The sequence below is a fragment of the Typopeltis vanoorti genome, chromosome 17 (genome assembly GCF_054136105.1).
Source record: "Typopeltis vanoorti isolate ZY-2024b chromosome 17, IOZ_Tvanoo_1.0, whole genome shotgun sequence".
NCBI lineage: Eukaryota > Metazoa > Arthropoda > Arachnida > Uropygi > Thelyphonidae > Typopeltis > Typopeltis vanoorti.
This window is the reverse complement of record NC_143565.1, coordinates 88,009,857-88,031,367: the sequence shown is the minus strand read 5'-3', so window position 1 is coordinate 88,031,367 and position 21,511 is coordinate 88,009,857. Positions and strand designations below refer to the sequence as shown.

The 21,511-nt window shown below is 36.1% G+C and overlaps 1 protein-coding gene across 2 annotated transcripts in view; it reads left to right on the top strand.

Moving 5' to 3' along the window:
- Window positions 1-310: 310 nt before the first annotated feature.
- Window positions 311-21,511, top strand: part of LOC150097608 (uncharacterized) — a 57,020-nt gene continuing 35,819 nt past the window's right edge. Inside the window, exons 1-2 of one of the 2 annotated variants that reach the window (XM_090407454.1) lie at window positions 311-420; window positions 8,611-8,774. In XM_090407454.1, coding sequence (XP_090263580.1) covers window positions 8,756-8,774 — 19 coding nt within the window. In that variant the 5' untranslated portion in view covers window positions 311-420; window positions 8,611-8,755. Of the gene's footprint in view, window positions 421-759; window positions 794-8,610; window positions 8,775-21,511 lie in introns of those variants that run through there. The other variant, XM_090407455.1, reaches the window with a different exon arrangement.

Here is a 21,511-nt window from a genome sequence, read left to right as displayed (position 1 = left end):
AAAAAAATCTCGCATTGTAAATCAGCGAGACATATATTGAGATGAAAGTATTTGGTTGCAGTTTAGAAGCTATTTCAGCTACTAGGCTGAAATCGTTTGAATTATTGAGAATGTGAATTCGATCTGAAATCTGTAAGAAATATGGTGTAGATAAAATAGCCGCTTATAAACTGCAATTAATATCATGTATTCTTGGTACTTGACTTAAGAAAGTGACTTTAACTTACGAAAACTTTTTTTTTGCGTATGCGATATTTTGTGACATATTATTAATCCAAATTAAACTGCCATCTTTGGGCGGGGGGGAATGTGAAGGTCGTTTGAAAAGTGATATGGATATTAGTAAAACAAGTAAACGTCGCTTATTCATATATATATATATATATATAAGGTGAAAGTTGATATATAAATATTAGTAAGGTTAGTCAGGTTCTTAATCTGAAATTTAATTAATTTTTGTTATACAAGATTTAGAAGTAGAACTTCATTAATTTTATTGAATCTCGGTAATGTTAGCAACTCATTTCTAAGGCGAACCCAGAAATATTTGAAAGAAAAAAAAAAGTTTCTAGGTTGTACTTTGAAATGCGTGTGAAAAAGGGAAAAAAAATTAAGAAATTTCCACATAATTAGTGAACCTACGTGAGGTTTAATAAAACACGTGTCACTTACGTGGAAAACTATTTTTTTCTTTCTTCAACATGTGCGTTAATTTGCTGGCAAACAGAAGCAAGTACGTAATTCAATACATACGTATAGAAGGATACCACACCGTAAATCTCTTGGAGGTAAGGTAAGGCAAGGCATTTTTCGGTTTATTTCGTATTGGGATGGAGATTCTCATAATTTCTGTTCTGTTTATCTTATGAAAATTATCGCAAATGTATTGCTCATAAGAAAGTCAAAATAATAGCTAATGTAACATACATGCTTCTATGATATAAATTTCGGGGTATTTTACATGACACTTAATTTGAATATATGCCACTTCAGATTAACCTGTGGAAATAAAAGGCGTTAGCTATTTTTTTTTATTTAATTAATTATGGACGAGGTTAAAATAATTTTAGAAAATACTTATTTTATTATTATTATTTTTATTTTTTAATTTCCATAAACTAGCTTCTTAGTAAACAAGGGGGATAAAAAAAAAAGTAAATGATTAGTCATGAAAGATAAAACAATCCCCAATGAAAACCTTGCTTTCAATCTAGGGGGAAAAAAAAAAAGAAGATATTTCGTTAATAAAAGTAAATGGTACAGTTGGCATCAATCCATTCCTGTCCTGTCAGGTGTCTTCTCCCTCCAGGAGATTGACTACCATGCGTCTCCACCATGTTCTATTCTGCACTTCTCTGCTGCATTCCTCATATGAGAGATAGGTCCAGTCTTCAATATTTTTCATCCACTCCAGTCTTTGTCTACCTCTCCTTCTCTTTCCCCTCAACAGTTCCTTCGAGAAGTGTCCTTGGTAGGCAGTTATGTCTCAGAATATGGCCGAAATAGCTGATTTCTCTCCTTTTAATTTCTTTTATCAGGCTCCTGTTTATGCCTACCATTTTTAGTACCTCTTCATTTGTCTTTTTGCCTTTCCATGATATCCTCATAATTCTTCGCAGCATCCACATTTCAAAGGCAAGGCCACTAGTTTTTTCACACTCAGATTGGAGAGTGTCCATGTCTCTACTCCGTATAATAATGTGGCCCATATGTTACATTTGAAGATTCTTAGTCTTGTTTTCAGATTTAATTCTCTAGATGTCAGTAGATTTTTCATATTGTTGAAAGCTGACCTTGCAATTTCAATCCTTTTTCTAATTTCATCTTCTGTCCTGCCATTCTCTGTGATCAAATGTCCCAGGTGTATGTATCTTTGCACCTGTTCTAATTTCTTTCCTTTTTATGTTAATGGATATTTTTGGTATTTCCTTTTCTCTTGAAATTATCATGATTTTTGTCTTTTTAAAGTTGAAACTGAGGCCATATACTGTTTGCTGTACTTGAGGGTTTCATCTATAAGAGTCTTGAGGTCATATTTGTTTTCAGCTAGAAGAACCGTGTCATCTGCATATCTTAGGTTATTAATATTTCTGTCCGCTACATTCCTTTGAGGTTACTAATTTTATTAAATATTTCTTCTGTGTACAGGTTAAGGAGAATCGAAGACAAAACACAGCCTTGTCTCGCACCTTTCTGAACTGGGAATTCTTCTGAAGTCTATTTATTCTCAAAGATGCAGTTTCCCAGTAAAGATTAGTTATTAGCCTAATGTCTTTTCTGTCCATGCCTATTTTTGAAAGGATTTCAATTAATTGCTCATGTTGAACATTGTTGAATGCCTTTTTGTAATCTATGAAGCAGAGGTACAAATCTTTCTATGATGGTTCTGACGTTGAAAATATCTTCTTTTCTACCTACACTTTCCTTGAAGCCACTTTGTGTATCATTTATTTCTGTGCTTATTTTTCTTTTATTTCTTTCAAGAATAATGTATAGGAGGACTTTTGATACTTGACTGATGAGGCGAATTGTCCTGAACTATTCACATCTTGTAGCTTTTGTTTTTTTGGGAATTGGAACGAAAATTGAGTGATTATTATCTTTGGGTAGAAATCCAGTCTTGTATATCTTATTGCAAAATTTTGTTAGAAATTCCAGACCTCCTTCATTGAGAGCCCTCAACCATTCTGCCAAGATATTATCTATTCCTGTAGTTTTATGTGGGTTTAGTTTTCTGACAGTTTTCAACTTCACAAAGTAAACTGGGAGAGGGGGGGGGTTCCTTCTAAATCAGTCTGTTTGGGAATGTTATTTCTTTGTTGCTCGTATAATTTCCTTGTGTATTCAAACCATCTTTCCATGATTTCTTTTTTATCCATTAGAATATGGTCTCTTGAGTCTCTAATGACAATTGTATGATTTACTGTATTTGTCCTGCTTGTCATTTCCTATGTTCTCCCCAGGACCTTTTGAATGGGCAAACTGCCCGGCTGGTTTTACTGACCACCCTGCTAATGTTGTGAATTGACATGGCTAAATAATGAGCAAGAATGGAAAAATAATTTTTGTATGCCCAGCTAATGTTTCATTTCACCTGACTGGTAAAACTTTCTGGGGAGAGCATTGCATTTCTCTAATCTTTTCATACATTTCTCTGCTTCTGTCAAGGTTTTCTATGTCTGTACATTTTTATTCTTAATCCATTCCTCTTTGGCTTTCCTGCATTCTCTTTTTATTTCTTTATTCATGCTTTTATATTCAGGTTTGTTCTTTAACTTTTTTCTTGTTCCATCAGCTTTAATATTTTTTAATTTATCCAATGAATTCTTTTCCTTTTTAATTGTGGGAGTGTATTTTTAACTGCTTCCTTGATGCTATTCTTGAATATTTGCCAGTTCATGTTAATTTCATCAATTGGTGTTCTATTTTCTGTGTGAGTTGTGGTGTCAGACTTGTTAAGGGATTTTGTGAATTCTTCCATAAAGCAGTTTTAACTTCTTGGTTGTTAAGTGAGTCTGAATTATGTTTCTCTTATGAATGGTTGGCTTGGTATCTTAGGTTTTATTTTGATTTTTGCAATCACTGGGTTGTTTTAATCAGTCCATTAAAAGCAATGATAATATCAGTATTGTCATGACAAAGACAATTTAAGCCATTCATATCAAATTTGTGTACCAAATGTTAATTCACTTAACTAAGTAAAGTTCAAAAATATATGTAAACCAGGTATATTATTATTATTCAGGCCTCCATGGAGCCAAAATACTCATCACAGGAAGTCCTTCCTAGGAAACACAGTCTATCAAGACTCATTGTGGGAGGTCCTTCCGAGGAAATACGAAGTCTATTATACCATTCCTTGAACTCATTGACTCTTCTCGCTCGCACCACTCTATCAGACAATGCATTCTACGGTTCAACCACCCTCCATGCAAAGAAACTACTCCTCATCCTCTTACTCACAGCTTCCTTTTGTAACTTCCAGGGATGGCCCCTTGTCATCACTCCTTCCCACTCTTCCACCAAGCGAAAGAACTCCCCAGTGTCAACCCTGTATCCACTTCTCAACAGTTTAAAAGTCTCAATCATATCACCTCTCCTTCTATCTACCAAACTCTGCAGTCCACATTCCCTCAGCCAATCCTCATAACAAATATTGTACAGTCCTGAAACGATCTTTGTTTTCTGCCTCTGTACCCTTTCCACAGTTAATTTATCCCCTTCAAATCCTGGGGACCAAATTTGCAAACAATAGTCTAAGTGTGGTCTGATCAGGGTCTTATACAACAGAATGATAACTCTTTTATCTCTGCAGGTCAGCGTCCTTCTCAGTATTGCAGCAATCCTCTGTGTTACCTTCGCCACCTTTGCAATATGTCCCCTGAATTTCTGGTTTCTATTAATCATCAACCCCCCAGATCTGACTAGATTAACAATAAACAACAATCATGGATTAAAAAGGATAATGCATACCATCAAATTTATTCTATAAACATTTCTAGATCAGTATGAAGATTGGTTCAGTGTCTCAAAGTGTAAGGTTTTGAGATTTGGTAAGCAACGATGGGATGCAAAGTATACATTTGGTGGGGAAACTTTAAAGGAAGTAAGGAGATGAGATATCTAAGAGTGATGGTGGACAAGAAAACCTGAAATTCAGGAGCCACATTGCACAAATTGTGAAGATGTCACGTCGGATAATGGCAATGATGTGGAGGACCTTGATATGCAGAAATAGAAAGGTTATGATGCCATTTTATAAGGCCTTGACCAGGTCTCATATGGATTATTGTGAACAGATTTGGTCACCAGGCAGGTTTTCATGGTGACAAGAATATGTTAGAAAGAGTCCAGAGAAGATTCACAAAGGTGGTCAGTGGTCTTTGGAATGTGGAGTAAGAGCACAAGGAGATTGAGAGAATGTAAGTTGCAAAGCCTCATGAATAGGAGGAAGAGGTGGGGGGATATGATAGAGACATATAAGCTAGTCTGGGGTTGTTATCAAGTTAACATGGAAGAGATTTTTCATGGAATGGGAGAGGGGGGGGTAGAACAAGAGGCCATTGCTGGAAACAGTATAAGGAAGGTGTGAGCAGAGGAGTGAGGAACAGGCTCTTTGCATGGAGAGCATTGCCTGTACCGATAACCATGTTTCATTCTGTTGGCTTCTATCTCCCACCAGTTAATCTCAAATGAAGTGTTCTCTGCATCCCTCTCCTTCCGAATAGATGTACTCCTATTATATTTTGGCTTTAGTTCTTTTGCTATCATTAGCAAAACCTTTTCCCCATCTTGTTTCCTCTGAAGATACTATATCTCTTGCATTCTATCCCTATGACTATATCATTCTCCAACAGCCAAGTCTCATTAATGCCAATAACTTTTGGCCAAGTTGAACTAATCAATGCCATGAACTCCGTCACCTTATTTTCAATATTTCTGGCTTTAGTATACCATATGTTGTGAATTTTTCTCTTGCATCTGTCATATCTTCTAGGAGATGGATGCAAGATGATATCATGGCAGCAGGGAAGAGAATAAATGAGAAAATCTTTCAAAGTTAAGTGAACAAAAGACTGGAGATGATCTCTCTCTCTTTCTCTCTCTCTCTCCCCTCCCTCCTTCCTAAAAATAGAATGCACATGTGCATTGTTCACTGAATTCAAGGAGCAATATGATGGGCATTATGTGAAGTACATCAGGCCTTTGAGATTTCTGAACTCTTGTGGATTCCAAATCCAAATAACAGTCATAATGATTAATGAAGAGATTAATGCGTCTCCAACTTTGCAGTCCAGAAAAGGCTATTTTTCACTCTTCAAGTCTCTAGAAAAGAGACTAGGCATGGCATTGGCCACTATATGCTTCCGATAAACAGGGTAGTAGTATTTACTTCATTCAAAAGAAGTTATATCATAACTATTCCCAGTAAATATTTTTAGCCTTGAATATCTAGATGAAAATATATGAGTTTAACACTTTCATATATTTCAGAATAATCAACATGAGACCTATCTAGGTATGAACCTTATGAGGATTAAGTGTAAACAAATACAAAGCTACTGCTGTTTGAAGATGGAGTTCCTAACCAATTGTGAATGTTTGGTTTGTCAGATGTCTGCATTATGCTTCTGACTTGCATGATGATAACAAAATGGCATATCTACTTATTTAGCATGTATGCTCTGTGGATATGAGATATGTAAAATGAATGTTTTTTTTTTTTGTACATAGGAAACTGCCATTTATCATTTATGTTGTTGCCTAATGGAAAGAAACAGTTACTTTAGATATTATATTTATATAATACTGGTATCGTATTATATAAATATAATTACGATACCAGTATTTCTCCTTGGTTACCAAGGTATCTTGGTAGGTAAAAAGGAAAGATTATGTTCATACATGCAGGCAAAGAACAAACTGAATATTGTTATTATTATGTGACACTTCCAAGGACTCATTGTGGGAGAGCACTCTGCTACAGACATCTCTCTCTGTCTTACCTACTACTTAATTCTCCACCTACACCATTACTACTACCACCACTAATGCCATCTACCACCCATCACCACCAACAACAGTATTTTTTGTCTGTAAATTGTGTGTGTGTTCTCATAGCTAATTTGCCTATAGGTGGAATGAAAACCCAAGTTCCCAGGAGTAAAATACCTGCTACCTCTGTATGAGATAAACTAACTCAATTGAAAAAGCCCATGAAGACTCCTTCCATCAGGACAAGAATTTAACCACCCATTTTCCAATTGAAGGGCACAATGTTTCTGCATTCTTCCAATTACACTACAGAGATACTTACTTGATGTTCTCTGTAAAGTGAGGTGATCTTAAAAGTTAGACTGATGGTCTCATAATAATGTTGTCCTAGATTTGTAGCAGTTTTATTTTATTATTATTATTATTTTTTTTTTAATTAGGAGAATATTGTAGAAATGGCAGACTGTAGGATATTATTCAATTCATTGTTTGGCTTTCACAGACATGCTTTAGCATGTCTGTGACACATTGGCGTAGTTATTATTCACCAGATATGTTTGCTGGAGATAGCATATGTGAACAATAACAAATAAACTTAATTATTATTCCACTGACAGCAATATAAACGAATCTGTGTCTATGTATCAACACCAGGTTATTTATGAGGATTATATAATTGACATTCTAGAGTGTAGGATTTCATTATCACTGTGTTACTTTTACCCCTACACACACACACACACACACACAGAAGTATACTCGTGGAATTTTTTTTTTTTTTTGCAATTGTGAGATACTATGAATTTCATTTTAATCTTCAGGGATTCAGAATAACTTCAATCAGGGAATGCAGATATTATACTTGTGGTATGATAATCATAATCAATGTAGATATGATAATCAGAAGGCATTCATAGCATTATGAGGAAGATAAATATATCTGATTAGATGTTGCTGATGGCCTGGACATGTACAGGACAGTGACCGAGGTGTTGGAGAGTGATCTTGATAGGGTATTTTAATTACATGAATTGGAAAGAGAAGATAGCATATGGAAACAAAGAATAAATTTCTTGTTTTGAAGGATCCTTGTGTTATTTACAACATAAGGTTTTAGTAGGATTTGGTGATAGTTTTGGAGGTCTAATTATGGATGAAATATCAATTTTGTTGCCATTTGGCAAAAAAAATTTATAGGGCATTGATTTGAGAGGTGACTAGGTAGGATAGGATATTAGCTTTGAAAGGATTTAAAAAAAGGATATATGTAGAATTTTGGCAAATATGGAAAGCTTCATAATAAACTTACTAGAATAGTGAGATGATGCTTGATGAGAGAAAGAGATTGATAGTACATGAGATTAAAGCATACTGAAAAAATGATTTAATATATAAAAGTAATAGAAATTGAGATTACAAAAAATAAATAAAGTAGGAATGAAATTTGAAGACATAAAGTCAAACCCTGTGGAAAACTATAAGAAGTATAAGGCAGCAAAACCTTTCAGTAATTTGCATGTCTTAAATTATTTAATAAACACTTCTCAAAGTATTTCATACTGAAGATACATAAAGTGTTTGTATGAAATCTGATAAGCATGGTAAGGAAGGAAAAAAAGTAGATGAGATCAGTGATTCATGTCAAAATCCCAGGAAGTCTTTGGTTTGGTTGGGCACAACTTGGTGGTGGCAAAATATCTACTACAGAGGATAGAGTGTGGTTATTTTATTATTTATTATTACTCAGACAAGTCCATGGGGTTATGCAGACTCATTAAGGAAAGCCCTAAACATTATGCCAATATTCACACAATATCTATTATACTTCACTATGAACTCATTCAGTGACATGCACCCACAACAGACTGGCAACATATTCCACTCATTTACCACTCTCCAAGCAAAAAATCTAATCTTCACACTCTTGCTCAATTTCCAGGTATGACATCTAACTTTCCTCCTTCCACACACACACACACACACACACACACACAAATCTGTTCTGAAAAAACTCCTGTATCATTCTTGTAAAAACCTTTGAGTAATTTGCATGTTTTAAATGATTTAATAAACACTTTTCTCAGCGTATTTCATACTGAAGAGTGATTTTTTCAGAACTTAGCTGTGATGGGGAGCCAGAGGGATTAGAAATGACTTCTTATGTTAATAAGACTTGGTCAGGATTTCTGCAGTGATGAGAAAATTCTAGAATTTCAGAATTGTAGCATACTGATTATGGGGAGAGTTGGAGGAAATGTAAATGCAGCAGAATTTGGCAGGCAAGTGGCTTTTTATTTTATTTATTTATTTTTAAAATTTATTTTAACCTCTCACGCGTTTCTTCTCAGCCTATGGTTGACGGGGTAACAGTGCTACTTTATTAGGGAATTATTATAGGATAAGGTATCAATATGGTTCCTCACACATGTGAGACTATAAAACCTGTAGCCCATCAGTGCCATATGTGGGCAAGTGATCATGGAGGGAATCAAGGAATATTCCAAAAGGTTTCAATAACAGCTGGAGGTTGAGCCTGCAAACACAATGAGGAAAGTTCAAAAAATAATGAATGAAATCAGAGAGAGATCAGACAGGTGGTTCAGTAAGCTTGAAGTGCTGAATTGTGTATGATGGAGGAAGGCATATCTAATAACAGAATGACATGTATTTATTTAGCATGCATGCTCTGTGGATATAAGGTGTTGATCATTAGTTTGCTCATGTGTTTACAATCTTAAAGGAAAGTGGAGAAATGAGAGGAGTCAGTTTGGCAGAATAGCATCCATGAAAATATCTACAGAAAGACACAGGGCAAACAGAATGCTTTTGGGAAAATGACTGGAGTTAGTATGTGAAAAAGGAATGGTTAAACTTTTGTAGATAGTAATAAGCAGTACTATTTTTCTAAAGCAATCAGTGGCAGTACTTATTCTTTGCTAGCATAGAATAAGTAAAGTTTGCAAGAAAAGTTGAAAATTAAAATGATACTACATCCATATTTTATGTATCACTGTTAATAATGGTTTGTAATTGTATGGCATTGTATATGATATTGTGTACTGTCCCCCCCCCCCAAAAAAAAGCACTAGTAATAAGTATTTTTAGAGAATTTTTGAAATCCATCCATTACTCAGAATTTGGGAACAGTATGCAAAACTGGATGGATTTGACATTATGTAATGTTAGCAGTTGCACGGGTGAGAAGTGTGATATTTATGCTGGAAAAGGTTTGAGTTGCAGTTAAATTAAGTAAGTGAGGTGTAAGAAGAGATTTTGATTTTGTCTGTAGATTTCGGTATTATCAAAGGTTAGGGAAAAACAAAGGGAAATATTGCTTTTGAGATTTTTCTTCAATGCTGTTAAAGAAAATGCTGTTTTTCTTCAGTGTTGAAGTTCATGTTGCAATGTTTCATTGTTCCCACTGGAATATCTTCAGGAGGTCACTTTAAGGCTCCCATATAAAAATAATGGAATAATTTTGGGGTTCCCATATAAAAATAATGGAATGATTTCCTTGATTTCTACTCCTTTCCATTGTCTGATTACTGTTTCTGCTCTCTTGATCCAAACACCTGAATAACAGAAATAATACTTATTGGAATTAAGAATTTTCTCCACCAGTCTGCCTAGGTCCTCAACCACTTTCCCAGCCTTGTGTCTCAGAGACATAGTAGTCCAAGATAACAAATTGGTATATCCCAAGTCAGAAAATCTGGCTTTGCAATCTGCCACTATAGCTCTCATCTTCTGCTAAAATGAGCAATAAATTCAAATTTTCTCTGCATGCAAACTAAATGCATTTGCCTTCTAGTTCCATGCAAAGGTAGTTACTGTTGGCAAGAGACTTCTGCCCCGTTATGCTTCCTCTGCATGTATAATATTATGATGATATTGTTATAATATTACCCAGAGACAGACCTCTTGGCTTCAGTCTTCTTCTCCAACTCATATACAGAAGATGAAGATAAATCTCATTTTACATTACTTCATGCCCTCTCTGATCTTTTTCCAGAAAAATCAGGAGAACCTTAACTTGAATATCATCAATCTTTTGGTTCTGATGACATCAATCTAACTCTGCACAAAATTTACAACCAGAATTAAAACACTATTCTATATCATCTGTACAAGTGACGATACTCATTGATATCTACCCAACAGCATTGAAATGAGGTTATATTCAGTCTATTCCAGAATGGTGATAAAAAGTCAGCCATCAAGCTACTATCCCACTACCCTCAATTCATTTTTGATTTGATAATCACTGATTAACTTGTGGGCCTCCAGATAGTGATGACATTTTAAAAATTAATTGTTGATTATCAGTATGGATTTCACCACTTTTACTCCATAATGGATCTCCTGCCAATCTTTGGACACAAGCCATGAAAAATGTTGGAGAAACTAACGGTGCATCAAAAACTTCAATGTGTGATGCCATCCAGATGAGGGCCATATAACAGATTCTCTACCAGTCACTCTCTCATAAACATTATCATATTCTATCATATTTCATATTCCTTTTTTGCAGCCATCTTGGTGGGCCACCATCACACCTTCACTCTTATTTAAAGCAGATAAGACTTTATGCAGCTGCTAGTTAACATCCATTTACTGCCCAAACTTCAAACCCATTAAGCTTGCTTCTGTTCTTTTGAACAGTCTTCATCATACTGTTTTTTCTCCAAAGACTACAAACTTTGCCTGGTTAAGAAATTATTATTTTGGGCTACTCCATTGTGTCCTTAGACTCATCAAGGCAGGCTCTAAACATCATGCTAAACATCACACTATCCATCCCTTTATCCCTTCACCAACTTTATATCTATCCCTATGTGCTGCAATTTATTAATTAGAATTCCATGAGGTATCCTGTCAAAAGCCTTTGCAAAAGTCCAGCAGTGTCACTGTATAAAACATGAGCAAGTTACTGAGGCACGATCTACTCTTCACAGACCATGTTGACTTCCCTCTCCACAAACACACAGTATCCCATTTCTGTCTATCCATTCCTGTATTTTGCTCTTCACCAACTTCTTTAGTACCTTGACTATGACTCCTGATATTTTGATTGGTCAGTAATTTGCTACCTCAGTCTTGGAGTCTCCTTTATGCAGATCCCCCCCAACTCCCCTGGGGACTAATCCAGAGCCGAGACATAAACAGCGTGGTCAAAGGCACTGCCAATTCCCTAGCACTTTCTTGTAAAACTCAAGCTGGTATACAATGTAATTCCTTCGCTGTATTCACATTAAGGTTCTGTAATATGCTTTGTACCTTCAGTTCATTTACCTCAGTTTCCATATAAGTTTTTGCCTCTCTTGTTACTGCAATATCTCCACCTGGATGATATACTCTTGCAAAGTGTTCACTTAGTATTTAATATACTATTTCATCTGATTCAGTTACCTCCCTACAACCTGCATTCATTAAAATCGTTTTTCCTTTTATTTGCAACATACTAAAAGAACTCTTTGGGATTATCTTTGGCCTGCACTGCTAATTTCCTTTCATACTCTGCTTTAGCCTTTCTTACCATACTGGTTATCCTTCTGCTCATGTGGCTGCTGATCACCTTTCTCCTTGAATTCTGTCCACAAATTTTTTTAAAAATTTTTTTATAGCTCCAGCTTAATGATGGTATCCATCCGTTTAACTCCCACTTGATTTATTCTCCTGACTCTGAGTAGTAATCTGAGAGGGGGGAAGTAATGCAGTTTGCCATTACTTCCCCCAAACACCCCTTTACCACTTCCTATGCACTATCAGCATTCAGCTCTTGCAGTTTTGCATGCCATGGCACCGATCCAAGCAATCTCCTAAGCTTGTCATACTTACCAGCCCTGTAATTCCACATATACCCTGTTTTAACTGAAAATTGCATACATTTAGCCACCTTCCAGGTCAAGACCATACGATCACTCTCACCAATTTCCCAGATGCAAATTCTTAGACAAATTCTCAGAGGCAATTACTAGATCGAGCACTCTTGAACTCCTAGTATATTCCACCACATGCTGTCCCAGGTAATTATCCCTTAGTAACTGCATTAATTCCATTTCCTTCCTCCCATGTGTCCTCTCCTCCTCCTCCCAATCTATGTTCCCATAGTTGAAATCCGCCATAATAATTATCTGCCCTCCACTCATTGAGTCTCTTTGCTGATGTATACTGTCTCTATTTTTTCCATCCCCCTGCTCTATAGCAGCATCCAACTGTATATTTTGTTCTGCTGGCCACAATCTCACAACAGATGGCCTCAAATGTACTATTTCCACTGGCCTGCAGTTGGATTCCTACTGTCATCAGCTGTCATTAATAATACTCCTCCCACAAACTTTTCTCTCCATCCTCCCTGAACACACTATACCCTTCATATTTTATCCCATTAACTTTATCATCTTCTGTCATTCATGTCTAACTAATGCGATAACCTTTGGTCTGGATTAACTAACCAATGCCAAAAACTCCTTCCCCTTGTTCTGAATGATCCTGATATTAGGCTACATAAAATGCAATAGCCCCTTAGGCTCACCACTGTCCTTATGCTTTACACTAACTATCCTATTCTGATTTGTTACCAATGGTACTAATTTGGCATTTTATGCAGATTTGTACACTCAACTCTCTCACGATATCTGCGTACTCACTCAATGGCTCCCTCTTCCCCTAAAAGCTCTAGTTTCCCTGATTTTGCACATCCATTTTCACTTCATTCAATAACACTTTTTCCAGACTCTGAGCACCAAATCCATTCAAATGCAAACCATCCTTCTTGTATAAGACCTTTTATCCTTCAAACTCACTCCACACATCCACAAATTCTACATCATTCCTTCTGCATAGCCTACACATTGATTCATTTACTATTATGGCCCTCCTTCTCAGCTCAGCTCCGTTATAGTAACAGAGTTGACCCTCTCACTTTTTTTCTTTTACTACTTTCAGTAACTCTTTCGTGTCCTTCCTCGTACCATATGTTTCTCCTTTCAAATCATTCGTACCAGCCAAATATATCAACAGGTTCCTTCTTTCTCCTTAACCACTTGATCAGTGGTCACATTACATATTTTCAACTGAAGGTTAGTTAGCTGGTCTCATAATGTTGACAGGTGTTTTCCTGTTAGACACTTGGGTTCTTCATTCTGAAAAACAGGCAAAGTGGACAGAACAATGCATGCAATTGTGTTGTTGCCTTGTAGTTCTGGTTGCTTCAGCTACGATCCCAAATAAGAACAGTGGCCACATCGTTTTTTTTTTTTTATGTTGCTTCACTGATTTACTTTTATTGATTCAAGAACCACTTAATTCAACGGGACGTTTTTATTTTTTTATTTTACTTTTTTTTATGATGATTCGCCATGAAAGGTTGGAAACTTTTTGAACATAGTAATTAATTGGGAACTGGCAATAACTAATATTCTTCCCAATAGGTTGTTTATTTACTGTTGCATTGAAGAACAGAAAAATGCACTACATAAAATGTAGTCCACTGGTCATAGTTTCTCTGGTCTACATAATTAGAGTACGAAAGTTCAAAAATCTTTTAGTATCGTATTATGTTCTGGTGGAACTCTAAATTGCCAAAGAAATCTGCATGTTTGTCTTTGAGATAGATAATTAATCATTGCTGACTGAGCATGTTCATAACAAGAATCAGCTGTCATTGTGTTAGTATTTGTATTGAGATAATGACAGTGCTAAAACTACTTGTTAGTTATAAACAATAAAAGATGCCTTTATACATATGCAGCACCTCAACTCAAGAATATTTGCTGGCTGTTTGAAATTTATTGAATGATAGTTCATGTTTAGATTTACTAAGGATAACTGTAATGATATTCTGGGAAGCAAGTTAAACAAACTGACTTCCTGATACTCTTTTCTCTATATCAGCTATTATAGTTATTGGTGAGTAGTTGAAATGGGTAACAAATATTGCTACCCATTCATAAATCATTTGAATCTTAGATACTTCAAACCTAGTAAGTATTGAAATTTAAAGTGAAGTAACCAAAATGAATTTCTGTTTTTATTAGGATATAGATTTTTCTGGATGATATCCCATATTCTCTGGAAACAAGAAAAATCATTCACACTTGGATTTTTCTAATACTGAAACATGCTGTTTGTTAATTTTAGGTTCAGTTTCATACTGAATAAAAAAAATGAAGCCTCTTGACATCTACAGTGTTGGATTAATAAGCAAATTTGGATGAACTGCATGCAAGATAAAGATCACTAGAAACAATATAAATTGCAAAGCAGTTTTTATAGAACATGTTCAGATGTGAGATGTGCATAGCAGTTGTGATGTATCTTTGCAGTGATCTAATTTTTTTTTATCCACATTAATTACACGTGTGAGAGTTTGCAAAATCTGAAGTACATCAGTGCCATGACTGGGCAAGAGATGGAAGAGAAAGTAGAAACCTGCTGATGTATTTCTTGAATAGCTGATGTCGTAGTCTGGAGAGAAATGGCATGAGCATCTTTTCTTTTTAGCGAAGGAAGAAAATTAGTTCAGTAAGTTTAAAGCTAGGCAATATTTGCTGTCTGATTACAGCTGCTGATATTCTTACAGACCTAAAATAAAGTGGAGGAATGATGGTAACCAATTTAGTGCAATTTTGTCCATAAAAATAAGTGTAGAAAAGGTAAGGTGAAACAGAATGTGCATGATCAAGTACATGGAGTGAACTGGTGAGAGAAGGGCTATCAGTTAATTGTATTGTCTTCTATATAGCATCAAACATGTGAATAGTATTCCACAATTCAGCGAATTTCAGATTTATATAGTACTAGGGGACCCCCCCCCCCCCGAGTTCCGGACTGGTAGGCCAGTTCTCCCTGAATTCTGATGACTCGAATTTTGAAGACTCGACACTCAGAGTAGCCCCTGAGTTTCAAAACGTTGCAAATAACTTGACAAAAATGTTACAAAAAAAGCTTATTTTATATTATAGAGTAGATCAACAATTGTACAGGTGGGGAAGCAATGTCTTGAAGGCTAAAAAGGCTATGGATTGTGATACATTTATGTTATAGAAGTGTGTGTGTGTGTGTGTGTGGTTGGATCAGCTGCTTCTCTTTGGTTAGCCCAAAAAAAGCTGATATTTTCTGGAGATCTGGGTATTTTCAGATAAAGAGAAATGAAGTGAAATCTTTCTTCTGAGAAATAATACATTTTATTTTAGTGTCATTGAAGAATAGCAAGGAGATCAGAGTTTAAGGCATTGGTTATGAAAGAGCTAGAAGTTTGGAATGTACAATGTATAGTTTTTCAAAGGAAGCAGACTATTTGAATGTACTGTTATATGAGACTTATAGATAGGATTTATGGCTGCTTCTTCTCTTATACATATCTCTTATATGTATAAGAGAAGAAGAGTGGGTTAATGTATAGAGCCCTCAGATACTCCATCACCAATGCTGGAGTATCTGAGGAGAAGCATCATCCACCAGACATATACTGAACTACCGGAGGGGAAATTAGCAACCCATTTGCAAATGGGATGAAGACCATAAGATGATATCTTTGGATGAGCAGGCATTGGTGATAGATTCGATCCTTTGAAATGTTAAAAGTGACAATACTAGTTACTCCCAACCTTTCCATTTTCTGTGGTTTGTGTTCAAAGGTGGGTTGGAGATCTTCTGAGGAGAGAGTGATTAGAATCATATTGATAACCACTAATTAATTGGTGAACCTCAAGGTAATGAAGTTGGTTATTGGCAATCTTCTCCATTGTTTTAAGAGAATTGAGATGAAGGCATGCATTTGAGTGATAGTTTGATAGCAGACTTTTTATCATCCTTTTTTATGGGATGGAATGAATACAGACTTACTTCCATGCTATTGTGATAGATGCTGGAGAAATAGAAAGATTGTAAAGACAATGTAGAATAGTTGTTTAATTCTGGAGTACAAGTATTAAGCACAGCTGGGAGGAGGATAATAACCAGACTAAAAGAGAGGATTAATTGAGTGAGATGTTTTGAGTATAGTGGAAGGTAATTTACCATAATCATTTAAGCAGGAGTTGGAAAAGAAGAATGATGCAAGATATCAGTTTTATCTTTGGATGATCTTATGTTAGTACCATCCAGATATGAGAGAAGTGGAAGCAAGGAATGGCAAAAGTTGCACCTAATGGTCTTTAGAACAGAGCATACGCTCATGATATAAGTTTCTGCTTTGCCTTTTCAAAGTTTGGATGTGTTGATGGTTTTGGTGCAGGGTGTTGTAAGCTGCAATACTGAATATAAAGCTGGATTTTGGTCTCAAGCCACTTGTGATACACTGAATTTTTTATTTTTTTTTAAGATTCCCTTAGCATGTCTAACTCTGATATTTTTGGAGAGCCAAGGCTTGGTATTTTGAGCAGATTAGGGGGATAAAGGCTTTCATTCCAGTTAAATTATATCTGTTATTTGTATCAGGCTACAGGAGGGATAATACAATTCATACAAATTTCTACATATATATGTAGACATTTCAGAATGGAGAATTGCACTGCTAGATTCAATATATAATGAAGAAAATCGTTCTCAGCACTTGTAGATTTGTCATTGAATAGTCGTTAGTATGTATACTTTGGTGAGATGAAAGCCTCCAGTGTCAGCACTAAGATGTGTCTTCATAAGATAAAGTTTTTAGTTATAGCTGACATAATCAGATAATGTGGGAAAAACTCACTTTCAGTATATCTAGTTATCTAGTTGAAACTCCAATCTGGGAAAAAATAGATGACATCTGTGCTTTCCCAGATTGGCGTTTCAACTAGATAACTGGGAGAAGACCTACACGTAGCCTTTAAGGAATATGGAGAACCGACTGGGGCTTCTGACTGCAGAAACTTCTGAAGCTGAATCCTCACTTTTTTTGCAGTGTATCACATTGGTAGATATTCACCTGAATACTAATTGAATGAGGACAGGCTGACAAGTTGCAACTTAGCTAAGTAAATTGTATTCTTTATTCAGAGATATAGGAACTCTTTGGCATTAGAGCAGTTGCTGAGGGCATCAGTGGCAATATATTTTACCAATTAACAAAGTTGTTACTCTGTAAAAGGTACTTAGCTACAGATTTGCCAAGGGTGCTAAATGCCTAGCTATGCCGCTGACTGTATTGGCTTAAACCAAAAGCAAAGTGATGGTACAACATGATTAAAATGTCATGTTGGCAGCATCCTGGTTAAAAAAAAAACAACCCCCCCCCCCCACTTCTTTCATGAGGAAAACTAGGATGGATGAACAGTTGAAATTCAGCTACTGGAACAACCTCACCATCAGTATAAGAAATATCAGTAGAAAAGAAGTGCAATTGGCATTAGAAGAAGTGATCCTACAAAGTAAGTATAAGATGTTATATTCAGGAAATAGTGATCAGGGAAAGGGAGGAGTAGGTATAGTATTCAACACTAAATACAATATTCTTGAATGGTAGGCAAGTTTAAGTAGATGATGTGGGCAAATTGATGAGGAATTAGACAATGAGATTTATTTGTGCATATGGCCCCAAAGAAAGTTGTACTACTAAGATGAGATTTTCCAGTCATTACAGAAGACAGCTGACATAAAGAAAAAGGAAAATTTTGTCCTTATGATATCTAAACATCAGAGTAGGAAATAAATACCAGTCATATAGGGTCATAGACTAGTAATTACTAGTCACTAGTCAAACTACACAAATTCACATGGAGAGAAGACACAAGAAAAAAGAAATGTCTTGTTGACCATGCTAATGTTGATAGTGATACCTTCATGCTTATTCTGGATATGAAAGTACAGAGGGTTTGAAATAGGATTCAGTAGGATAAAAATGAATATCAAATTGAAAAGCAAAATATTTAACCATTCTAAAAAGATTCAAAATTGAAAGATTTTAAAAGCGAACTAGCAATGCCAATATTAATGGAGACGAAAGATTGAAAGTAAGAACTAAACCTTGGATTCTCATTGGCAAACTCAGAAGAAAACTATACAAATTAAGTGGACATTGAATCCAACAGTATTTCAAAGCCGAATATATAGAAACTTTAAAAGTTTCGTTGGATCCAAGCATAAGCAACCTTTCAGGACAGGGGCAACTTGTGGCAAAGGTGGAGTAAGTTCTGATCACTTTCCTTAGTATTCTCCATAATGCAAAGCACATCTCCTTGCAGACATGTATGATGCTTTGCATTATGGGAAGGGGCCACTACCCAGACCGGTTTCAACCTTTGTTGAGGTCTCGTCAGTGGGAGCCAGACCCAGATGTAAAATACCCAGGTTAAAAATGATGCAGAAGACATTCTTTCCCATATGAGTTGCCAAAAGGTGTCACATTTTAAAAGGTACCAAGAATTACTGAAATAAAGAGCCAAGAGGCTTCACTTCGGTGACTTTGGATTCAATATCCACTTAATTTGTATAATTTTGCATCGCTGAAGTGAAGCTTCTTAGCTCTTTATTTCAGAAGAAAATATTGAAGTATTATTTCATCTCCAAGGAGTCTGAAGACTCATCGAGGGAAGACACCTACTCTGCAACTCTCCGTCTCCACCACTATATCAAACCTCTGCTACCATCATCTACATCAGTGCCATTGCTCACCACCATATAAGAAAGCGTTTTATGGGATTGATGCAAAGAGAAATTTTTAGCACTTGGCTAGAGGGATCTGAACAAGGAGTCATCCCTTGAATTGAGTAAGTGTGGTTAGCAAGCACGCGAGGACTGAATTTTTCACTTAGAGTCTGATGAATGTGTGCAGTGTGTCTGTTGTAAGCTTTGTTCATTGTGTTCAATGACAGAGATAATAGATATCGTGTGAATAGTGAGGGTTTCCCACGATGAGTCTTCAGACTCTGTGTAAGTTCTGTGCAGTATTAATAATAAATGGGACATTATTCAAAACACTACATCAGAGGTCTTCAACATCTCAGACAGTGCGGGCTGCATTAAAAATTTCAGTGAAGCCGCAGGCCACTAAGCTATACTTGCGGTATTTAGAATTGTAAGATGCTTTTCAAATTCAGAAGGAACGCTGTGCATTTGATACTTTACATAAAATCCTATAAAAATAAACAAACTCAGCTTTAAAAGCATAGGTAGGAGTTGGGTTCATAATAAGTAAATACAATCAATACTTGAAAAAAGTTTAATGAAGAAAACATTCATTTTTTACAATGTCAATGGGCAACTTGGCAATAATTTTCCTTGACCAGCTTGTTGATGTTGGCATCAATGTTGGAAGTCGCTATGTGCAGAGTATTCTCGAGATGTTGGTTCATAATCTGAGTTCTTGTCTTGGACTTCACATGCTTCATTTTGGAGAACTGCTCACATAAGTATGTGCTTCCTAACAAAGCGCACATTTTCAAAGCATGCCGGCGAAGATTAGGGAATGCTTCCTCAGAAATGTAGTCTTTGTAAAATGTAAGCAAGGGCACATTGAATAATTTTTCTCTCAAAGAAGAGTTGTTTTGGAGTTCAAGCAGCTCCATTTGTACTGAGCCTGGCATTTCGGCAGCATTGACACTGAATGGCATTGAAAATAAATCTAAAAAATACTGTTAGTTACGAAACTCACTAAATCTCCCTTTGAACTCGCTTCGCAACATGGCTAATTTTGTAGCTTATTCATCAAGAGACAAACAGTTGGACTCAGCAAGAAGCTGAAAAATGAGTCAAGTCTTTTTTTTAAGAGTTGTGCCTCCCAAAGTTTGAGCTTGGCCACAAAAGCTTTGATGTGATCAAACAGAGTGTGCACCAGTTGATCTTTGGATTGTAGCTGTGTACTTAGGTCATTTCATATGCAACGAGATGTCGGTCACAAAGTGAAGTCTGTCATCCACTTTGGATCATTAAATTCTGCAATCGGATTCCCCTTGGTTTGCTGTATTTCGCTCCTTAAGTCAAAGATTCTTTTAAGAACTTTCCCTCTGCTCAACCAATGAACATCACTATAATAAATCACTTCACCATGATCCGCTTCACATGTTTGGGTCAAAAACTCTTGGGATTGACGATTCAATCCTCTTGCCCTAATAATGTTGATGACAGTCATAATAACTTTCATGACATTCTCAAATCCAATAGTTTTCGCACACAAATTCTCCTGGTGGATTAAACAGCGGTAATGGACGAAATCTTTTCCTTCTAGTTCCGGTTCTTTCCATAACAGCACATCAAACCCTTTGTTCTTTCCCACCATAGCAGGGACACCATCAGTTACCACACCCTCGAGGTTGGTTAAGCTGAGGTCGAAACGCTGGAGCATTTTCTTGGCGGCTTCAAGAATATCAGTGCTTTTTGTCGTTCTCTTCATAGTTACGAGCGCTAGCAGTTCTTCTGTCACATTGAATTGTTGATCAATGCCATAGACAAAGATAGCTAGTTGTGCTGTATCCTTCACATCTGTGCTCTCATCTAAAGCAAGTGAATATGACGTAAATTCAGATGACCATTTTTTTAAAGCTCCTTCAATGTCATTGGCAAGTTCTTTGACACGTCATACTGCAGTTACCCCAGACAAACTCGGTTTTTTAAACACTTCCTTATTATTTGGGCACAGAATATCTCCAGCAGTGATGAGCCACTCTTTCACAAACTCGCCGTCCAAGAAGGCTTTTGATTTTTTAGCAATTTTTTCAGCTATTACATAACTTACTTTAACGCATGCTTCGCTCTCTTCCCTCTGCCTTTTAAATGTATCCTGCTGCCATTTTAAATCAATTTGGAGACTGTTCACTTTGTCCACATGAAGCCACCCGTGAAGGTGATCATAATTGGATGCATGCTTTGTCTTATAGTGTTGTTTTATGTTGTATTCTTTTGATACTGACACTGACTCACTACAAATTAAACACACTGGCTTATCCTCGATGGGTACAAAAAAAAAAGTACAAATTGGTCCACTTATAGTTAACAACCTGACAAGAATCACTTGATTTACACTTTTTACTCGTAGACGTCATAGTGATGGAAGGTGAACCCAAAAAATGATTCAAAATGGCCGTGTAATGGT